At 40.0% G+C, this 20,057-nt stretch overlaps 1 protein-coding gene across 6 annotated transcripts in view; it reads right to left on the bottom strand.

Annotated features, from left to right (window-relative positions):
• Nucleotides 1-2,046: 2,046 nt before the first annotated feature.
• Nucleotides 2,047-20,057, bottom strand: part of LOC147111808 (glutamate receptor 4) — a 235,621-nt gene continuing 217,610 nt past the window's right edge. For 2 of the 6 annotated variants that reach the window (XM_085999061.1, XM_085999066.1), the window contains 5 exons: nt 12,318-12,516; nt 10,082-10,329; nt 5,921-6,035; nt 3,500-3,634; nt 2,047-3,153 (listed from right to left, as the gene is read on the bottom strand). In XM_085999061.1, the coding sequence (XP_085855187.1) occupies nt 2,989-3,153; nt 3,500-3,634; nt 5,921-6,035; nt 10,082-10,329; nt 12,318-12,516 (862 nt within the window). In that variant the 3' untranslated portion in view covers nt 2,047-2,988. Of the gene's footprint in view, nt 3,154-3,386; nt 3,635-5,232; nt 5,348-5,920; nt 6,036-10,081; nt 10,330-12,317; nt 12,517-20,057 lie in introns of those variants that run through there. The other 4 variants (XM_085999067.1, XM_085999062.1, XM_085999063.1 and 1 more) reach the window with 4 other exon arrangements.

Below are 20,057 nucleotides of genomic sequence, written 5' to 3'. Positions count from 1 at the left end.
GATGGGGATGTGATAATGTAGATAGAGAGGGATGGGTGGGGTGCAAGGTATGTTGGTGTGAGTGAGGATGTGCAGGAGCAGGGTAGGGAAGGCAGAGTGATGGGGATGTGATGAGAGGCACAGCAGGATGAAGTTGAGTGTGGCTTTGCAGTAATGTTTCGTGATCTACTGAGATCATTGAAAGGTTTGTGCCACTGCAGCCTGGTCCTCCTGAACACATTCCTGCTGGTGACCTCCTCTGCAATATGCAACCAGGCCATTTTGGTCTCTTGGGGAGGTCTCTTCCGCCCATCGGAAAGGAAGAGGACCTCCCTGCATGCTCTGACTCCCTCCATAAGCATATGGAGGGAGTCATCGGAGAACCTGGGTGCAGCCCTCTGCCTCTGTGCAGTCATTGTTAGTGTTTGCAGCACTCCAATGCTGTAGTACACTGGCAGCACTATGTTAGATTAAGCGTCAAATCTAATGTGGCCATGATCCCTTTAAAGATCCCGGTTGAAAACACGTCATGAATGACATCACCAGACCCGCTTCATTTAGTTAGGCCAGGTAATGCACTGGGCGGGTTTACTAGGCCCTGTTAACGTAAGTTTGTTTTCAACAGCAGGATGGAGCCAGTTGCAGGGTCGCGACCCCGCCATGGCCACCGCTCGCACCGGACCTGCCGAGGTAAGCAAAATTACGGCCACAGTTTCCAACCTCTACCACTTTTATACCCTTCTGGCCCCAAGTGTGATTCACTCTTCTGACTAACTTCTAGCAAAGAAATTATCTTAATGCACAAACCATTCTAATGCTTCATCCAGTGACTTCAGCGATGCCCATGCTTCACCTTCTAGCTTTTATGCTGCTAGTATGTTGGGCCGTAACTTAGCTGGCATCCGACAGCACATCCATCCTGGTTACACTACATTGAAAATTGATCTCCTTTATTCTCAACAACAATGCTTAACTAATAGTTTACTCTAGTTGAGTAATGTGCTATCATTTACACCTGTTTTATGATGGTGCTACAGATGAAAATCAGCACGAACACTGCTGTTGTTTCCTGATCCTGCTGGGTTTGTGTGAGTGCAGCAATGTAACAAAAATGTTAAAATGTCCTCATCCTTGTATCTAACGGAAAACAATTTACCAGTTTAGAATTTCATAGTAAAACACTTGAATTTTGTGAGTCACTGTATAAACTATGCTGTAGATTTCTGCAAATTTGAGTGAATGAAGCCAATTAAAAGAACTAAGTAAAACAATAAAAGAAATTAAAGGGAAATGCTGCACAACATTACGTGGAAACTATAAGAAATTACTAAACTGAAACACAAAAAACCTGGAAATCATTTGACCTGGTAATCACAGAAACCCCACACTGCAGAGAGAGGCCATTTCGGCCCATCGAGCCTGCACCGACACATATCCCACCCGATCCCCGTAGCCCCTGCACCAACACATATCCCACCCTATCCCCGTAACCCCATGTATTTAACCCCCCTAACACTAAGGGTCAATTTATCATAGCCAATCAACCTAACCTGCACATCTTTGGACTGTGGGAGGAAACCGGAGCACCCGGAGGAAACCCACGCAAACACGGGGAGAATGTGCAAACTCCACACAGTCACCCGAGGCCGGATTCGAACCCGGGTCCCCGGCGCTGTGAGACAACAGTGCTAACCACTATGCCACCGTGCTGCCCATGATTATTGTTTTTCAAATACGTTATCATAGAACCATAGAACCTTACAGCACAGAAGGCAGCCATTTGGCCATCTTGCCTGTATCAGTTGAGCTATCCAATTAGTCCCACTCCCCTGCTCTTTCCCCATAGCCCTGCAATTTTTTTCCCCTTCAAGTGTTTATCCAATTCCCTTTTGAAAGTTACTATTGAATTTGCTTCTACTACCCTCTTAGGTAGTGCATTCCAGATAATGTTACTCTTAATCGTACATTCAAGTATTTGAAGGTCATAAAACTTTCAAATAACAAGTACATAGTTCCATACAAAGTGCCTATCAAGTATGCATATTACTAATCTTACATTCAAATAAATATCATAAGAATTATTCGGTTTTATTCATTTTAGTGGGTACAAAAAAGCACAATTTATTACACAGTACAATATTTTGTTTTGACTATACATTGTAGACTGAGGTGTAAACTAACATTCCCCTTCAAGTTAGACAGATGCAGACTGTGGCAGTTTAATGATGCAATAATTTTAGTGAATGAAATGAAAACAGCAAACAAGAAGACAATGCATTTATTCATTACAAAAGTATTTTTATACGTTAATAAGATGTGGCATTAATTTTCCTATATTGCAATGGAATCTTCCCTAAATGGTTAAAAAAAGAATTTTATTTTTCACTACTGTTTTTTTTCTCATTAACATACTTTCATTAAAAAGCAAGCATTTTATTTTGTTCCTTTTCAAAGAAAAAAAGTCTTCCCTTTTTAAAGAAAAGATAACATTTGCAGTAAAATTTTCACAAATTTTACATATTTATTATTTCCCTCCGTGGTTCGGTGGTTTTGTTTTCCAGTATAAGTGGTTCATTCCCCTTTACTCTATGGATATTCTGAAATTTAGACGCAGGCTAATATGTTCATTGACTGCTATTTTCATAATGTGTCTCAAGACAAAAGCCAAGTGTGATTTCTTCTAGCAATGGGTCCTTCACATCTGAATTTCTACTAGTAATGATTTCAATTCCTTATTGGCATGTATTTCTTCAGAAGTTTTTAATTGCTTTGTTCTGCAACCTTGACAGAATTTTCCTGATATCAAATCAGAATTGGGCTGTTTTAAACAGAGCTCATGCACACTTTCTCCTGATGGTGATCTGTTTCAAGTGAGTTCTCCCCCACCCTACTTTTTCTCTTCACATTCAGTGAGGATTCTTGCAATGTTGTCACAGTCTGTGCTGCATTACCATTAGTCACTGAGACCGTTCTGTATATTTTTTAAGGCACTCAAATAGTATTTGGTTTTTATGGTAGATCCGATGCTACTATAGCCAATCCTGGATTCTGTCTAATGGTAGGAACAGTGTGCACGGCCTTCGAGCAGTCTGGAGTCAATACACGGCCGTTTTCTCCGACGCTCCCAGTTATGGATAATCTGGCCTTGTTTCTCATAGCTTCCGAAAAAGTCAGCTGGATTGAAAAAAAAATACTATTACTATATGACCTTATTCTGATAAAAGCAACAACAAAATACGATAAACACCAAAAAGTCATTCTCAGCTAAGAAATAAGCAGCAGAACATCCTCTTAAGTATTTCTATTATGGCCATAGCTCAATATGTAAGCAAGCGGTACCACTAGACATCATACCACAACACTTCATTACAAATGCACCACCCACTTTATTAGGCCCTAAATCCTACCCCTAAATTTTAACACTTTCGGTTCCATATACGTTGTAACCTTCTCTATATGTTGCTAAATTCTGCGTATTCTGCGAGGAAGTTGGATTAAAATTCTGTGTACTCTTTGCCACCTTCATTCTCTTCGCCTCTGCCCTGGACTTGTAACAGAATTCTACCAAAGCCACCAGCATTGCCAAACCAAGGCCTCCAACTAGAATATAGAAGACTCCAGCTACGTTGCTAAGGCTCAAAGCGCTCGTCTTGTCCTAAGAAGAAACAAGGCAAAGCGATTAGACCTCTGTAGAGAGTGTTCATGTAACAAAGACAGGACAATACAGTAGTAACACTATAACCTATACGTAAAGCAAACAATTCCCTGAACAAACAGATTAAATGACTTGCATTTACTAAAGTGTGTATATTATTTTACATACACAACTAAATAGCTAAGAACACAATCTGATAAAAGATTTGCTGCTATTAACATGTCCCAAATAAAGATAAATCATGATATTAAAATATAGGCCATCTTTTAGCTCTTTATATGAAACTTTGTCCTTTAAAATATCACGTGAATATGAAGAGTGCATTGGTAATCATTGGGGACGGAATAAGAATATTAATATTCAAGGATCATTTTAAATGTAGCAGGCAGGTGACCAAAGAAGTTTCCTCAACAATGCAAGTATGTCTCTGAAGATGTTGAATGCTGCAATGACATTTTGTGTTCTTATGGGTGTATACTGTTACTATTGTATGTCAGAAATAGAAAGGCAAGAATAGCTTTTTCAACAAGAGGTTGGTAGAACAAGGTTGGGGGAAAGAGCATAAACATGGCTAATCTAGATACACTTTGTTGTCTGCGAGGCTCATTCAATGCAGCACGTTAATGTAGCATAGAAAGTAGCCATATTAACGGGTCTGAATGTCTTTGGGGGGAATTTTCACCTTTAGTGCCTGGGCGTAGTCTAGCGGAGTGGATTGCTGGCCCGTTGTAGAACCTTCCCAATTTTCATCCCATTGATTTCACCAGATTACTGCCTAAGGTTTTGTGAAACTTTCCCAGTGAGCTATTATGCAGTACTGAGGAAGTGCTTCCCTTTGAATAATAACCCATTTGCTTTTTTAGTTGAATGCTAAAGATTTATGGCAGCATTCAAAGGGAGATTTTCTGGCCAACATTTCGCCCTCAACCACAAATTAACTGATTATTTATGTTATTCTGTTTGTTAGATCTTGCTATGTGCAAAATGACTGCAAGGTTTGCCTACATAATTACAGGCACTATACCTTCAAAGTAATTTATTGTATGTGAAGTGCTTTGGGACATTTCTGAGTGATATGATAAGGTGTTACATAAATACAGTCTTTCTTTTCTAACGAACAGACAAAAGAGGGCCAATAGTTCAGTCCGTGTTTCATGTAATTCATTCAACTATAAAGTTGACTGATTGTTACAGTTAAAGGCCAAAGCCATGCCTGGCCAAATTCTTTATTCCTGAACAGAGTTATTCTATGTGTCATTTATTTATTGCTTCTTAAAGTGTACCAGGTTAATCCTAATGTACCAGAACGATCAGTAATGATCATTGATAATTGCTGCCACATACTATGTGTCCCAATTTTCAACTGCAGTGAATTTTATTTTCAGCCCTATTCGTGACTAAGTATGTCTTAATTTATGAAGTGATTTGAGATATTTCCATTATGTGATTATACAGTAATAAAATCAGTGCTTTATTGCAACATACTGATGCTGAATATAGCAATGTACAGCATTTAACTATCATATATATAATTCTGTATTTAGACTCCTAAACTGTTCTGAGAAGACAACAGTAGGTCCCAAGCTGCAGCGACTGACCTTACTTCCAGAGTCCTTGGCTCCACATTCACCTTTATCGTACCACCATTTGTTTTTCAGCTTGTCTAAGATGCCTTGCTCACTGAGTTTCAAAACTGCAAGGTTTACGGGAACTCTTCACGTGGAAAATAACATAAATAACATTATATATGTTATTTTATGTTATTCAGTTAAAGCCACACAGAATTTACTTACAAAGTGACAAAGCAAAGCCCCAGCAGGTGTATGCTACATTGACCCTAAGTACAGAAACAGACATACAACTGGGACCTGCTATATCACTTTAGGTAATAGGCACATACTGCTAGGAGAATATTTAAATAAAAGCAAGTGCAAATACTGTGAAACCAGAAATATTGGCAAGAAAACTTTAAAAGTCGCTTTCAAGTTTAAAAACTTATCTAAGTTAAATAACCCGGTGGACTATTAAATGTAAAGCAATATTTATATTATATATATATATCTCATTTACAGAATTATACTGTGTTGGAGAGGAGGCAAATATTTGTGTTTTTACAGTATTTGCGTCATCTTGCTATTTTGTTAAAAAGAATAAAATTCTTCTCAGGACTTGTTAGCTGCTGCTGTTGTGCAACATTGATGGTTATTGTAGAGCTCATTTCATACTCTAGCAGACGCACCCATTACGAGTATACTGTTACCCGCTTGTGGTGACATTGAGGCTAACCTTGGAGTCACCTCCCCCGCTGCCACACTCTCCTTTGTCGTACCACCATTTGTTTTTCAATTTGTCCAAGAGTCCTTGTTCATTCAGTTTTAAAACTGCGAGGTTAACAGCATTTCTTGAAACGATAAAACATACTTGTAAGAAAGTGCACAGCTGTTAAAAATTGAGACGGATGAGGACAAATAGTAATCTCTTCTGTTCCATGCTACATAACAGCTTCATTATCATTCGCACCTTTGATTCCGCCATCATGTTTTGACAAGCTGTGCTTTACAAACTGTTCAATATAATGAGGTTCTACACTATGGGTCCTCTTGCTGCAAAGCCAATGCGGGTCATTTTAACTTTTAGCAATATAAAACGGGTAATATCGAATCAGTCGCCCATATACACCCTGCCAATTTTCCTTTCTATTGACTTCAATGGAAGGGAAAATCAGGCAGGATCTATAATGGGCAGAATCTATAACAGGCAGCTGATCCAATATCACTTGTTTAACATTATCGGCAAAAGTTAAAATTACCCCCAACATGTCCATTGAGAAGGTTGTTTAGGAGTTAGCAAAATATATACAGTAAATGCTGCTACTGCATGGTAGAAAAACACATGAATAATTAAAGGATAGAAACCAAACGGAAAGCAGAAGAAATTCAGTAAGTGATAAAAAATTTGTCTTTTGAATTGTTAGAATTATGGCAATTTCAGCGTAAATGGAAGCCATTTGTCCCATTGTGCTTGTGGAGGTACTAGGTCTATATTGGAGCTTCCATTCTAATCCCATTTCCCTGCTCTTTCCCGGCCCCTCAAAATTGTTCTTCTTTCGGTGTTTATTTGATACCCCCTTAAAAGTTGTGATTGACTCAGCTTCAACAGCCACTTACGGTAATGCATTCCATAATCTAATACCTTCTTGCTTCAAAAAATGTTTTCTAACCTCCGTCTCTAAGTTTATAGCTGTAATCCTAAATCTTAGGATTTGCATAATGCCCTGCTCATGAAATTGTAACATTCTAAAGTGACACTGTCCTGCTCGTGTTTTATTATAGTTTACTGTCTCATCCCTATTTAGGACTATACGCTCCAGATAAAACAAGTCAAGGGATCCAGCAAAATGAATATAAATGGCAACACATTCGTTGCACAATTAAAACTTTTCAAGATGTCTTGAAATGTATCTATGAAAAGAATCATCACACCCAATGAAGTAATGCAGAGTGACATCCCTGCAACAAAACATGATGAATCAGAAGTATAATATACAGTAGGAAGCTCTTCATCAAAATGCAGCATAAACTTTAATGCTTTAACCGCTCATACTGACTGAACAGCTATTAAAGCGAATCTACTGCTAGCAATACCCTGTTTATATACTTCTGAAAATAGCATTTTATTTTGCTAGCTATTCCTTCTATAATATCAAAACATTATATAACTCTCTTAGCCATCAAGTTATTTTCACCCAGTCTGCCTTGTTCTCACAGAGAAGCTCTTACAGCTCCACAGATTGACCCTGTTCCCTAGACAAAAAGCCCTTGTCTGTCAAGCATGGTAGAGTAGTTGCTGCACTGTTGGTGAACCTAATCTGCAGATGATCATGGCCTGTTACACAAGCTACAGGATAGGATCTTGAAATGACAAATGATAAAATTATTATCTTTGGATATGTAGTCCTAGAGCTATGTACAGAAGTGTTAAGGCCTAATGGACTAGGTCAGTCCAATAAATAGTATTGCTTTAAAATTTCTGCACATTGGAATATACCAGTAAATGCTTCTGAAATGACTTTAGAAAGGTGCTGAAACGTTATTGAAAAGGACATTTCTATTATGCTCTTATTGGCACAGTGCAGGCAATGACTAATATTCTTTCCAAGCTGTTGGATGTCCCTTTACCCTTTGAGTAATGAATTTCCTTTATACTTTTTGAAATAATATCAGCAAAAATGACCTTCCGTATAGCTAGAAAATGTACAGAATAAAATATATTTTATGCAGAGTGTTTCCTAAATGAACTGGATCTTTTAAATAAGAGTATGTACCAGGTAACATAGCAGAATAGTTCTCTGGATCTGCCAATGCTCGATCCCACAGCGTGGTAGGATACAGGATGTGGCAATGATTTTCCAATATATGAGTTCTTGACTTCAATCGTGCTTTCATTGAGGTGCTTCCCCATAGGGAGAGGGGGGAAATGAGAGGGTGATTCTCATCCGCCTTCTAGTGATCCACTGAAGATCAATATTAATTGGCAAATGGCAAAGATCCATTTGTCAGGCTGCAAAGAAAGTCCATCTCATTTAGTTCAAATACGGAATTAACTATCACATCGTCCTGGGTTGTTGGAGAATGCATTACTCTGGTGTTGCTCAATAATGTAGGCTACAAACCCAACCAGTGTTTTGTTTAAGGGTCAGTGTCGGAAATGCATCAGCACTATACCACAGAGTGGCAGGATGTATCTAACCTCCATATTGCTGCAATTGAGAATTATCAAATGACCATTCCACTTGTGTTAAAGGTGTTGGTATAACTTCATTCTTAATAGTCAAAGAATATCCCACAACCAAATTAGAACCCTGGAGATAACAGGGTATTTTTCTTGATTGGTGCCCCTGTCATCAGGTTCAATATCTACCCCTTTCATTACTGGCAAATTGTGGCTGCAGTATGATCTAAAGGATGCACTGCAGCAACTCCTTTCCCTTTGCCCTTTGACCTCTACCATCAAGAAGGAAAAGAGCAGCAATGTCATATAAGCACCATCACCTCCAAGTTCCCCTCCAAGTTACAAACCATCCTGATTTGGACATATCGCTGTTCCTTCAGTGTCGCTGGCTTAATATCCTGGAATTCCCTACCTAACTCCTATGGGGGAAGCACCATCACCACTGGCACTGCAGTGGTTCAAGGGGAAGGCCCACTACCACTTTCACAGGATAACTAGGGATGGACAATAAATGCAGTCTTGCCAGCATTACCCACATCGAATAAAAAAATGAACGAGCAAATTTGGCAATGGTGACAGGTGAGGGGGAGATAAGTTGCATTTGGTCTTCAAACTATATAAGTATTACTGCATTAGTCTATGGGAAAGTTCAGGCTTGTCCATTCATTGCCACTCCAGTACAATTTGTCTAGGACTTTCTAGGCTCAGGAATCAGTATTGCAAATTTGTGAGACACCCGTCTCTGTTATGGTCACAACCTGTTCTTATCTCACCTAATACACAAGACTTAAGAGGAATGGAAGTAATAACACAAAAACTGTGGTACAAAAAAGTGGTTACATCAAACAATGCCCAAGATCTCAGGCATTTGAACATTACTAGTTATGAGAACAAATACCTGTTAGTGGTTGGGGAGTGAATGCTTATATTAGAAGAACACAAGAGGGGTAATTCTGTGATCTTGCGCTCTCATTGGGAGTCACACCAGACGGGAATGCGGGTTAAAGATACAACTACAGCACTGTAGCCTTGATTCTCTGACCTGCATTCCCTTTGAATGCGGTTACTCATCTGGAGCCCAGCATCACAGAATAATCTACTACGTACTGGATATTGCAAAGCTTTAAAATGAAGATAAGAAACATGCTTATGTGTGATTATTTATGGTTGGTGCTGCTACAAAAAGTAATTAAAAAAATGCTTCTTTACCACTGGATACTCTAAAATACTGTATTGGCCTACATTACAGCAGGGACTGGTGTTTATAATAATCCATTGGCAGTATAGCACCTTGACGCATCGTGAGGACATGATAAGGTACTATATAAACGCAAGTTTTTTCTTTCTTTCTATTTAGTATCTTGCTAAATTTTGCATAACTAGAATAGAAAGTGAAGTTTTTTGCTGTGCAGTTCTTGATGCCTACATTAAAATTCATGCACACTTTATTTGTTGAGTCAGAAAAGCGTCTATGTTGTAAAAGTACGAAAGTGGAATTGTTTTGTTCCCTCCCCCAACAGCTTTTAGTGCCACTAAGGAAAGTACAGATGATCTCTTTTTAATAGTGGAACATTCTTTACCTGCGTACTCCTCAAAGATGTGGAATGAAATCATGCACATACCATAGTCACACAAGACAAAAGAAATACAAGGGACATCAGGGTAGGTGGAATACTATAACAACACAATGACATATTGTTATACTATCCCACCCACCTTAATGGGGAGTTCTTAGGCGTTGCCACTCCATATCCTTTGGAATCCAGGTTGCCTCCCACTTTCATCGTGTCACACGGTTTCCTCTGCTCAATATATTCATTCATTGTGGACTCCAGAAGGAAAGCGAACTTGCCCTTGGATTTGCGGACCCGAGCGACACCCTCAGCTGTGGTCTTGGTGAAAACAGAAGGTTCTGCAGATTTCATGTAGGCCCACATTTTCTCATATATTGCTATTTTTGATCTCTGAAAAAGAGAAACTGGAATCAGCAACAACAACTTGCATTTATCTAGTTCCATTCACATAGTAAACATCCCAAGGCACTTAGCAGAGCAGCAATGGATGCTGTGCAGTAACTGAAGAGTTCGGAGAGATGACTGTGGTTGTTCTTCTTCGAGCAGAGAAGGCTAAGTGAAGATTTGATAGAAGTGTTTAAAATCATGAAGGGTTTAGATAGAGTAAATAAAGAGAAACTGTTTCCAATGGCTGAAGGGTCAATAACCAGAGGACAGAGATTTAAGGTGACTGGCAAAAGAACCAGAGGTGACATGAGGAAAAAAAAGTTACGCAATGAATGGTTAGGATTTGGAATGCACGGTCTGATAGGGTGGTGGAAACAGATTCAACAGTAGTTTTTAAAAGGGAATTAGATAAATACTTGAAGGAGAAAAAATTGCAGAGATATGGGAAAAGACGGGGTGGGGTGGGGAGTGGGACTAACTGGATTGCTCCTCAAAAGAGCCAGAGCAGACTCGATGGACCAAATGACCTCCTTCTGTGCTCCAATGACTGCAAGCAAGGTCAATGAGAAAGATTTCAAGGAGGCTTTTACAGGAGGGAGAGAATTATCAAGGTGGAGGGGTTTGGGAAAGAGCCCCAGAGAGTATGACCGAGAGGATTGAAGGATCTGCCACTGATGGTGAAGTGTAGGGAAAGGGAATGCACAGGTGGCCAGAGACAGAGGACCAAAGGGTATGGGCAGGTATATAGTGCATGGGGAAAAGTTGTGGAGGGATCAGTAAACAGGACAAGGATTTTGAATTCAATGGGGTAGAAACTGGATCTCTTTGTACCCATTTTATGAGTGTAAAACAGGTACAAAGAGGGCCAATTTTAGGAACTAAAGTCCTGCACCCAAAGTACACCTGAAAGATGTCAACCCGATATTGGGTCAGGCCATTTTTAAAGCAGCCTTGGCGGCCATCTAAAACAGCTGTTAGGATCCTTACCTATGTAAATCAGGGGCCTAACGCTTGTTTTAGGCCCCTTTGCTGAAATTGGATACCGGTGCTGGTTCGTTCAAGATTCTTCGGCGGCAGTAAGTTTTTTGTTTTTAAAAATGTCAAAAAATCGGTCACGTGTTGTGCTCCCCTGACTGCCAATTGGCCCCCTACCCCAGTTGCCGCTCCACCAATGTCAGAGAGCACAGCTTAGTTGACTGAGAACCTGTGTTACAAATAGTAGGCAAGTCCCACCTTATTTGATTTATGCTGCCATTGGTATGAACAGGTTTTGTCAGTCTCTGCCTAGGCTGCTAAATGTAGTAGCTCACTGTAAAGGGACGCTCCATTTCACTTCCGTGTCAATCTCAGAACAGCACTGTAGGTAGTCCTGAAGAGATCCATTGCCAGAATGTTCCCACTTAATGAACAAAAGATGCTGCGCAGAAGTGAGCATGAAAGAAAGGCAGACAAATCAGGAAGGAAAAAAGCTACCAAAAAAAGGGCAAATATGACATGAAACAATGTGCGACAATATTCCTAAATGCACACATCCATTGCTGGATCAATGGAACCATCAACCTGCTTCTCTCAACAGAATCTTTCATCTATTCAAGCCTGTTCCTTCCACAGATTAAGTATAATCAATGTTATCATGGCCTCTACCTCATCTATTTAAGTTCTGCATAAACACGCCCTAATCTGCAAATGTAATCAAACAAATCTTCAGAATATTCATTCGTTCTTACATCTCTACTATTCAATTCGGACCTGCTGATCTCCACAGTCAGCAATTCCCCCCAACCCCCAGCAGCACAAGAACCATTGTGTAACATGGAGAATTTGGTCACTTCAGCCTATAGCTATTATTGTAACCTCCCATTTTCTACCATTCCAAGCCAACTACACGTGTATCCCTTTGTGTTTGATCTGACAGGATACTGAATTACGTTGTTAATATAGCGCACTGAAATGGGCAATGACCTAACCCTGTCAGGCATGGGGAGACTTACTCTGAAAAATTCTTTTGTAGAACCTGAGTCCAGTGTTCCGTAAGCAATTTCAGTTTGCTTTGAAAGATCTTCAGCACTTTCTATAGGTGACACCATTCGCTCTACAGTCAGGAAAGCAGCAAGATTGGCCGTGTAGGAGGAAATTATAATCAGAGTGAAGAACCACCACACTCCTCCGACAATACGTCCAGACAGTGATCTAAATATTTAATGAAAAATACAGCTTTTAAATAATATTCTGGACAGTAAGAATGGCACAACTAATTCAGCAAATTACAGCTCTTTACATCATAGGCTGTCACAATCAGAAATGATTTTATCTCCCTGCACTGTAATTTAAACATTTCAAATTCAAATCTACTTAACAAACCTTTATTTAAAATGCTTCAGCTTTCTCAACCAGCTCAATGGTGGTAGCTTTAAAAAGGTTGTTTTGATCACAGGAGCAGTGACTCGTGCTGCCGGGAGCTGCCTGGAATATATATGCCGTCTTCTGGTGAGATGATGTGGGGTAGGAATGGTAAAGTGACACGATTCCAATTTCCATTCATTCTAATGGGAAGCAGGACCCCACCAGGTACAGCTGCTTTGCCTCCAGTCCCTGCACTTTCCTTCTATTAAGCCACGGTTGCCACTCTTCCAATTGTACAAAGTGTGACAAAAGGCAAGTGATGCGATCATGGTTTGAATTTGCCTTGCTATCTATGAAAATACTTTGAAAACTGTAATACTGCCCATAATTAACAATCCACTTTATAAGATACAGAAATAAGTGGATAAAATGAACTTCTATTTAAAAAAAAAACTTTGGTATCTGATTTATATTTTGGAAATATACAAATATTTCACTTGAAAACCAGACTAATGGCAACACTATGTAGACCCCGGACAAACTATACAGCAAGGGCCAAGGGACATTACAGATAGCTTCTAGTGTCTGCGTGCTGCTTTCAACATGCATGGAAGGCAAATTTTTAGGTGCAACAGCACATTGACAGTGCACGGGAAGAAAAAGACTGGGCAAACCAGGCAGTAAGAGTTGTAGCTCTTTACCAAAACAGCCTCATTTTCTTTGGATACTGTACACTTTTGTTTTTAGGCTAGCATGGCTGATGTAGTGTCAATTTTGAAATTAAAAAAAAAATACACATGCTTAAAATACATTGATCTTCACGCCGCTGAAAACATTGAATTGGAATATTATATAGACTTGAATTTTCATCATGCTTATTGGACAGTAAAACAGATGGCAGTCTTTGTAACAACCTGTAGCACATCAACACAGTGGCTGTTCAACACACATGGTTCATGTAGACATATAGATAGTGACACTGAAGAAGCTATCTTAAAGCTGCAGTGTCCTTTACAATGGACATATTTAGGTTGCCAAATCCTGAGATGGTCAACTCAATTTTCCAAAGAATTGACCTTTAAAAAAGTGATTAAAAGACATAAAAAAATGTAAATCATTGACTTGACTTTCTCTAAAAATAATTCTTTTGGACGGAAGCTAACTTTATTGAGAAAATGCTTTGTCAGTTTGTATATTGTAACTTTACATAAATAATTTTCTCAGAATACTGAGCTAAATTAAAGCAACAAATTGCAGTAATAGGATATTACTTGCAGAATTCAAAACACAGTATAAGTATCTGGATCATTTAACAAGAGGCAGTTATATCAGAGGACGTGATGTGTGGCACATGTGATGATTTATAATCTCAAATAAATAAGTCAATGAAACAGGACACTGCTGCTTTAAAATGCAACTCTCCTGACAACACAATGTTAAAGGAGCAACCAGACACTATTGATGGTATTTATTCAGTTACTGAAAACAGCAAAATTAAACTGTAATGTAAAATCACAGCACAACCACAAGAACAGAGGGAGAGAAAGACAGAAGACAGCAAAAAGTAATGATACAAGAAACCAAAACATGAAGATATGGTAAATATTAATTTATTGAGACAATGAATGTACAGAGATACAGAGAGCAAAATAACAAACACCAACACGTACAATCGCTACATATCAGTAACATTTCCTTAGAAGAAGCACAGGAACATCTTACACATCAGACTGTAAAAAACATTCCTACCGTAGGAAATTCTGAAATCTCTATCTTGATCTTTATAAAACAGCGATTAAACTTAATACGATAGCAAAACTTAATACTTTGGTTTTGGCATCTTTTCACCAACATACCTTGTATTTGACCACATTGCCATTAATGCAAATCATTGATTAAACTGAAGATTTTTTTCCCATGCTGCATTGACAATACATTTATAAGTGCATTCATACAGCCATACAATTCAATACTAGTACTTCACATGCTTCTGTATTAACCGATCTAAGGATTGTTAAGAGTTTATTTTTCTCCTGTTGCTAATTTCAGCTAAAAGTAGACATGAATATAGTGCATTAATACACGCTGCTTTATACTCAATTCTATTTTTTGCTAAAATTAGCGGATGGAGGAAAATACACTCTTTGAAGGTAATTTTATTTACAAATCTAATGGCGTGCTGGCAAATGTAATGCAGGATGATAATTGGGAATAGTATTTTTTGCAACCAATAAATTCCACATTCCACTTTCATTGGGATCTAAGAAGCAGGGTATTGAGCAGAAGCCATTTTTACAGAAATATTGGCAAAGCTACTACCTTTATCCTTTCTCTAAGGAATGCTACGGACAATCGAGACAAGCAGAGGGAGTTTCAATTTAGCATCATATCAATAGACTTACATCTGCAAAAGCAACACAATTAGATCTGGGGTTCTTTAAAATGAAAGTGATCCAATAAACAGTGGAATATGACGGGACTCATGGCTACTTGAGACCTAACAATGGTCCACAGCAATGGCTTGTATCAGCTGATATCATTGGCTACCACTCTGAATGTACTGCCCCCAAACCATATGCTCATCCTTGGAAGCTTTGAATACTGTTCCTGAGATGGCCTCTCAGTTTAGACTCCTACACTGTAATGTATTATCACGTGGTTTGTCACATGGTTTAGTCTGAGCATGTCAGTTCGCTCTGGCCTAGTAAACAAGCACCTGGACTAGCAACTCATGGTGTCTCTGTCCTTCATTTGTTCTACTCACATATGTTACACTTTTGGTGACGAGGATAGAATCCCAAAGCCATTTTTAGGGATCATGGAAGGACACAGTGTTCAGCCTTCGAGTGGAAAAGTTTAAGGTGAATTTGTGACACCTAAACTGAATTTTTTGCGATGTTTTACTGTTAATGCTGATGCAGAATTGTCTGTGCTTCGCCTTCATGTATGTATCTACAGTAACAGTGGTGTTGATTCTCACAGGTACACAGGTAGTGTGCTGAGTCACTGTTCGACTGGATCGGGATAATCATGGCCGTGCCTACGGGATTTATTGGAAGCCTCGGCATGTATGACCGAGCTCGCGAACCATTCAGTTTTTACATTGAGTGGCTGGAGATGTTTTTTAAGGCCAGTAATATTATTGAAACCGAAGACATAGATGAGAATGTTCAAGCTCAAAATAAAATAATTTGTGAATGGAAAAAAAGTAATTTTTCTAATGGAGATCGGGACAGATGTCTACGGAACATTGACAAACCTACTCGCCCCAGGGAAAGCGAAGGATGCATCGTTTGAAGACATTGTCAAGAAACTTGAGGACCATTTCAACCCAAAGCCATTAGAAATAGCAGCGAGCTGTAAGTTTGGTACCAGAAACCAAAAACAAAGTGAAACCATCAGTGAGTACATTGTAGCTCCTAAGAACCTGTCTTTGCATTGTAACCTCGGCACATTTTTGGATCGTGCATTGCGAGATAAGTTTGTGTGTGGACTGGTGGATGAGCGCACACAGTCCAAGTTACTGAACACTCTGAACCTAACATTTGACATAGCATGCAAAATTGCCCTATCTATGGAGATGGTGTCTAAGAATGCTAGGGAGCTTCGTCCAACTCAAGTGACTAGTGCAGCTGAGGTCTACAGTCACAAAGCCACCGCCAAACCTAAAGTTGTGAGACCAAGTCAGTGAATTGTTATCGCTGCAATGGAAATCACTCACCACAGACCTGCCAATACAGAAATGCGAAGTGTTTTCACTGCCAGAAGCAAGGCCATATTTCAATAGCTTGCAGAGCTAGATCGAAAGCAGGAAGTAAGAACCATTCTAGTGGCAAGGCAAAGCAGCGACAATAAAAAGAAGGAATTCACAATATTGAAGTGAAAGCATCTGATGCTGAAGAACTAAGTATCTATGCCACTAGCGGCAACACCAACAGTGATGAGAAAGACTTCCGTACAAAACTTTTGATCAACGAGCAATATATTGATATGTGTATTGACATGGCGGCGGACTGCTCTATCATGAGTAAGGACACATATGAGAGTAAGTTTAATCAAATACCACTTACATAGAGTACCATAGAGTTAAAAACCTACTCCGGAGAAATCCTAGAGACATGTAGACAAATGGAATGTACAGTTCAACACAATGACCAGTCAGTAAAGCTGCCTATTATTGTAGCGAGCTACAACAGGCCAACGATCATGGGCAAAGATTGGTTGAGAAAGTTGAAACTAGACTGGAAAAACATCTTCAGCGTAGATGCTTCAAAGAAGCGACTCGACAAAACGCTGAACAAATATAAAAGCATGTTCTTAGACAGATATGAGGGCATCACTGGGTATGACGTGCATATCTGCATCAAGTCCAATGTGATGCCTGTTTATTGTAAGGCAAGGCCGGCTCCCTATGCGTTGAAAAGTCAGGTGCAGGAAGAGATAGCGAAACTGAGAGAGACCATATTGGCTCCATTGCACAAGCTCCTCAAGAAGGATGTCCAGTGGAAGTGGACAAAAACGCAACAGGAAGCTTACGACGCTTGTAAGAGAAGTCTCTCTAGCAGTGGTCTACTTGTGCACTACGACACAGAGCGTGAGCTTAAGTTGGAGTGTGATGCTTCTAGCTATGGTGTGGGAGCTGTCATAAGCCACGTAATGGATGACCGCCAAGAGAAACCAATCACGTTCGCGTTGCGAACCCTCACAGAGAGTGAAAGAAACTACGCGCAAATTGAAAAGGAAGCTGTTACATTGTTATAGTATCACATCGTTAAATGGAACTTCTTTGGTATGGAACTACTTTGGTATGGTGTAGTTATATTGCTATGTGGCACACTGTGCACGGGCAGTGCACAGTGCAGCATCGGACATCTTGTATCACTCCGCACCATGCGGCAGCACTGTAACAAAAGCAAGAATACAGCTAAGTAAAAAGCACGAACTAAAAGTGTCTGTAATATATATAGTATATAAGAACACAAGGAGACACAACATGGTGGCAGCGGTATAAGTGAGTACAAATTCTGCTATACGAACTACGAATAAGACGAAAAGTGATTTTATGAGCTGATTGTGAGTGCCGGTGTCTGCAGTGATTGAAAGTGAATCGTACGGGAAACTAAAATGACGGCTGCCACTGCACTGACTGTGCAAATGCAACCCCTCATGAACTGGGAAGCCGACGATATAGTAGAAGCATTCCGCAAGTTCAAACAGAAATGTGAGCTTACATTCAAAAGCTTCCTGAAGGGCACTACCAACGAGGAAAAGGTTAGTTACATTCTGTTGTGGACAGGAGAAAAAGGCCTAGATTTGTATAATAGCTGGAGTTTGACTGAAGAGGAAAAGAAAAACCCAGCGACAATTTTTGATAAATTCAGCAACCATCTAGAGCCTAAATCCAATCACCGTATACACAGATACAAATTCCAGAGCCTAAGACAGGAACCCGGTGAAACAGCTGACAATTTCCTGACAAGGCTGAGAAATGAAGCCAGCAAGTGTAAATTTAAGGAAATGGAGGAAAGGCTTGTGGACCAGCTGATATGGGGGTCAGCGCATGTAGAGGTACAAAAAGCCCTGATAGGAAAAGAAACACTCGGAATAACAGAGGCTATAGATACTGCGAGAGCTCATGAAGCCATGAAGCAGCAAATGAAAACGCTGATTTCTCAAATGGCTGACATGCGGACGGCTTCTGAGACGGACAACAGAGTGGATGCAGTGAGAGAAAAGTACAACACACAAAAACACGCACATGACAACGGGGGAAACGTGCAGAAATTGTGGAAGACCGCACGATTACACAGACAAGAGGAAATGTCCAGCATATGGAACAAGCTGCAATGCATGTGGCAAACTAAACCACTGGGAAAAGAGGTGTAGAACAAAGAAAGAAGGAACATACATCAAAAACAAAGGCGGACAGCAGAACCAGAGAAAGAAACACAATATGCATGCCATGGATGAGCAGGATGATGATGATGATCACGACAATGCACTAAGCATCAAAACCATAAAGATACAGCTTCACGAGATGTCCAGAGCGGAAAATACTCCGAGGAGAGAATTACACACCATCATCCAAATCAAAAAAAAGGTCAAAGGTCGGCCCACAACCATCAACTTAAAGTTGAAGCTGGACACAGGGGCTCAGAGCAACATTCTCCCATTGAGACTGTACCAGCAGATCTTTCCCGAAAACCTGAGAGAAGATGGCTACCCGAAAAATGGTTGTTTAAAGGCAAGTAATATCACGCTGACAGCATACGGGGGGAGTGAGATTGAACAACTCGGAATAACCTTTATCAAAGGGACATATAAAAGAAAGAACATCAACTACATGTTCTATGTCACCAACACTGAGGGGCCAGCGATCCTGGGATTAAACAGCTGCGAGAAGTTGAAATTGATCTCAGTGCATCATGAGCTGATGGAAACACCACTGAAGATAGACAGCAACACCCCACTGGAGAACCGTCCACAAATCAAGAGTAAAAAAGACTTGATAGACATGTATCCGGAATGTTTCGATGATACAGTGGGATGTTTCGGAGATTTCCAATACCACATCACCATCGATCCAGAGGTAAAGCCTGTTATCCATGCTCCACGAAAAGTACCCATCGAGCTGAAGACAAAGCTTGAAAGAGAGCTAAAGGAGATGGAAAAAAAGGGAGTGATCGTAAAGGTCACTGAACCCACAGGCTGGGTAAACTCAATTGTGGTACGAGAAAAGCCAAACGGGCATCTCAGAATATGTTTGGACCCCAAAGATCTAAACCAGGCAATAAAGAGGGACCACTATCCCACCCCAACGCTAGAGGAGATTACGCCATCACTGGCAGGAGCCAAAGTTTTCTCAAAACTAGATGCCAGAAATGGATATTGGAACGTGAAGTTGGATAAGGAATCAACAACACTGACAACATTCAACACACCATTTGGGCGTTACAAATTCCTGAGGCTACCATTCGGGTTAAAGGTCAGTCAAGATATCTTTCAACAGAAAGTAGACGAGACATACAGAGGTTGTGAAGGAGCTATAGGAATAGCTGATGATATTCAGATCTATGGAGCAGATGAAAGAGACCATGACATGCACCTACATGAGGCCATGGAGCGTACCAGGAAGGCTGGCATCAAGTTAAATGCAGATAAGTGCATAGTTAAAGTCAAGGAATGCCAATTCTTCGGTATGATTTATACACCAGAGGGAGTCAAGCCAAGTCCAGAGAAGATTGCGGCGATTGCGGAAATGAAACCACCCAAAGACAAGAAAGAGCTGAGTAGTTACCTCGGCTTGGTCCAATACGTGAGTTCTTTCATCTCAAACATGTCGGAACATACAACAAATCTCAGAGAGCTATTGAAAGAAGACGCCGAAT

The sequence above is a fragment of the Somniosus microcephalus genome, chromosome 10 (assembly GCF_052327205.1).
Source record: "Somniosus microcephalus isolate GS21.2 chromosome 10, FLI_Smic_1.0, whole genome shotgun sequence".
In the NCBI taxonomy this organism is placed as follows: Eukaryota; Metazoa; Chordata; class Chondrichthyes; order Squaliformes; family Somniosidae; genus Somniosus; species Somniosus microcephalus.
The sequence above is the reverse complement of the archived record's forward strand: the minus strand, read 5'-3'. Positions and strand labels throughout refer to the sequence as shown.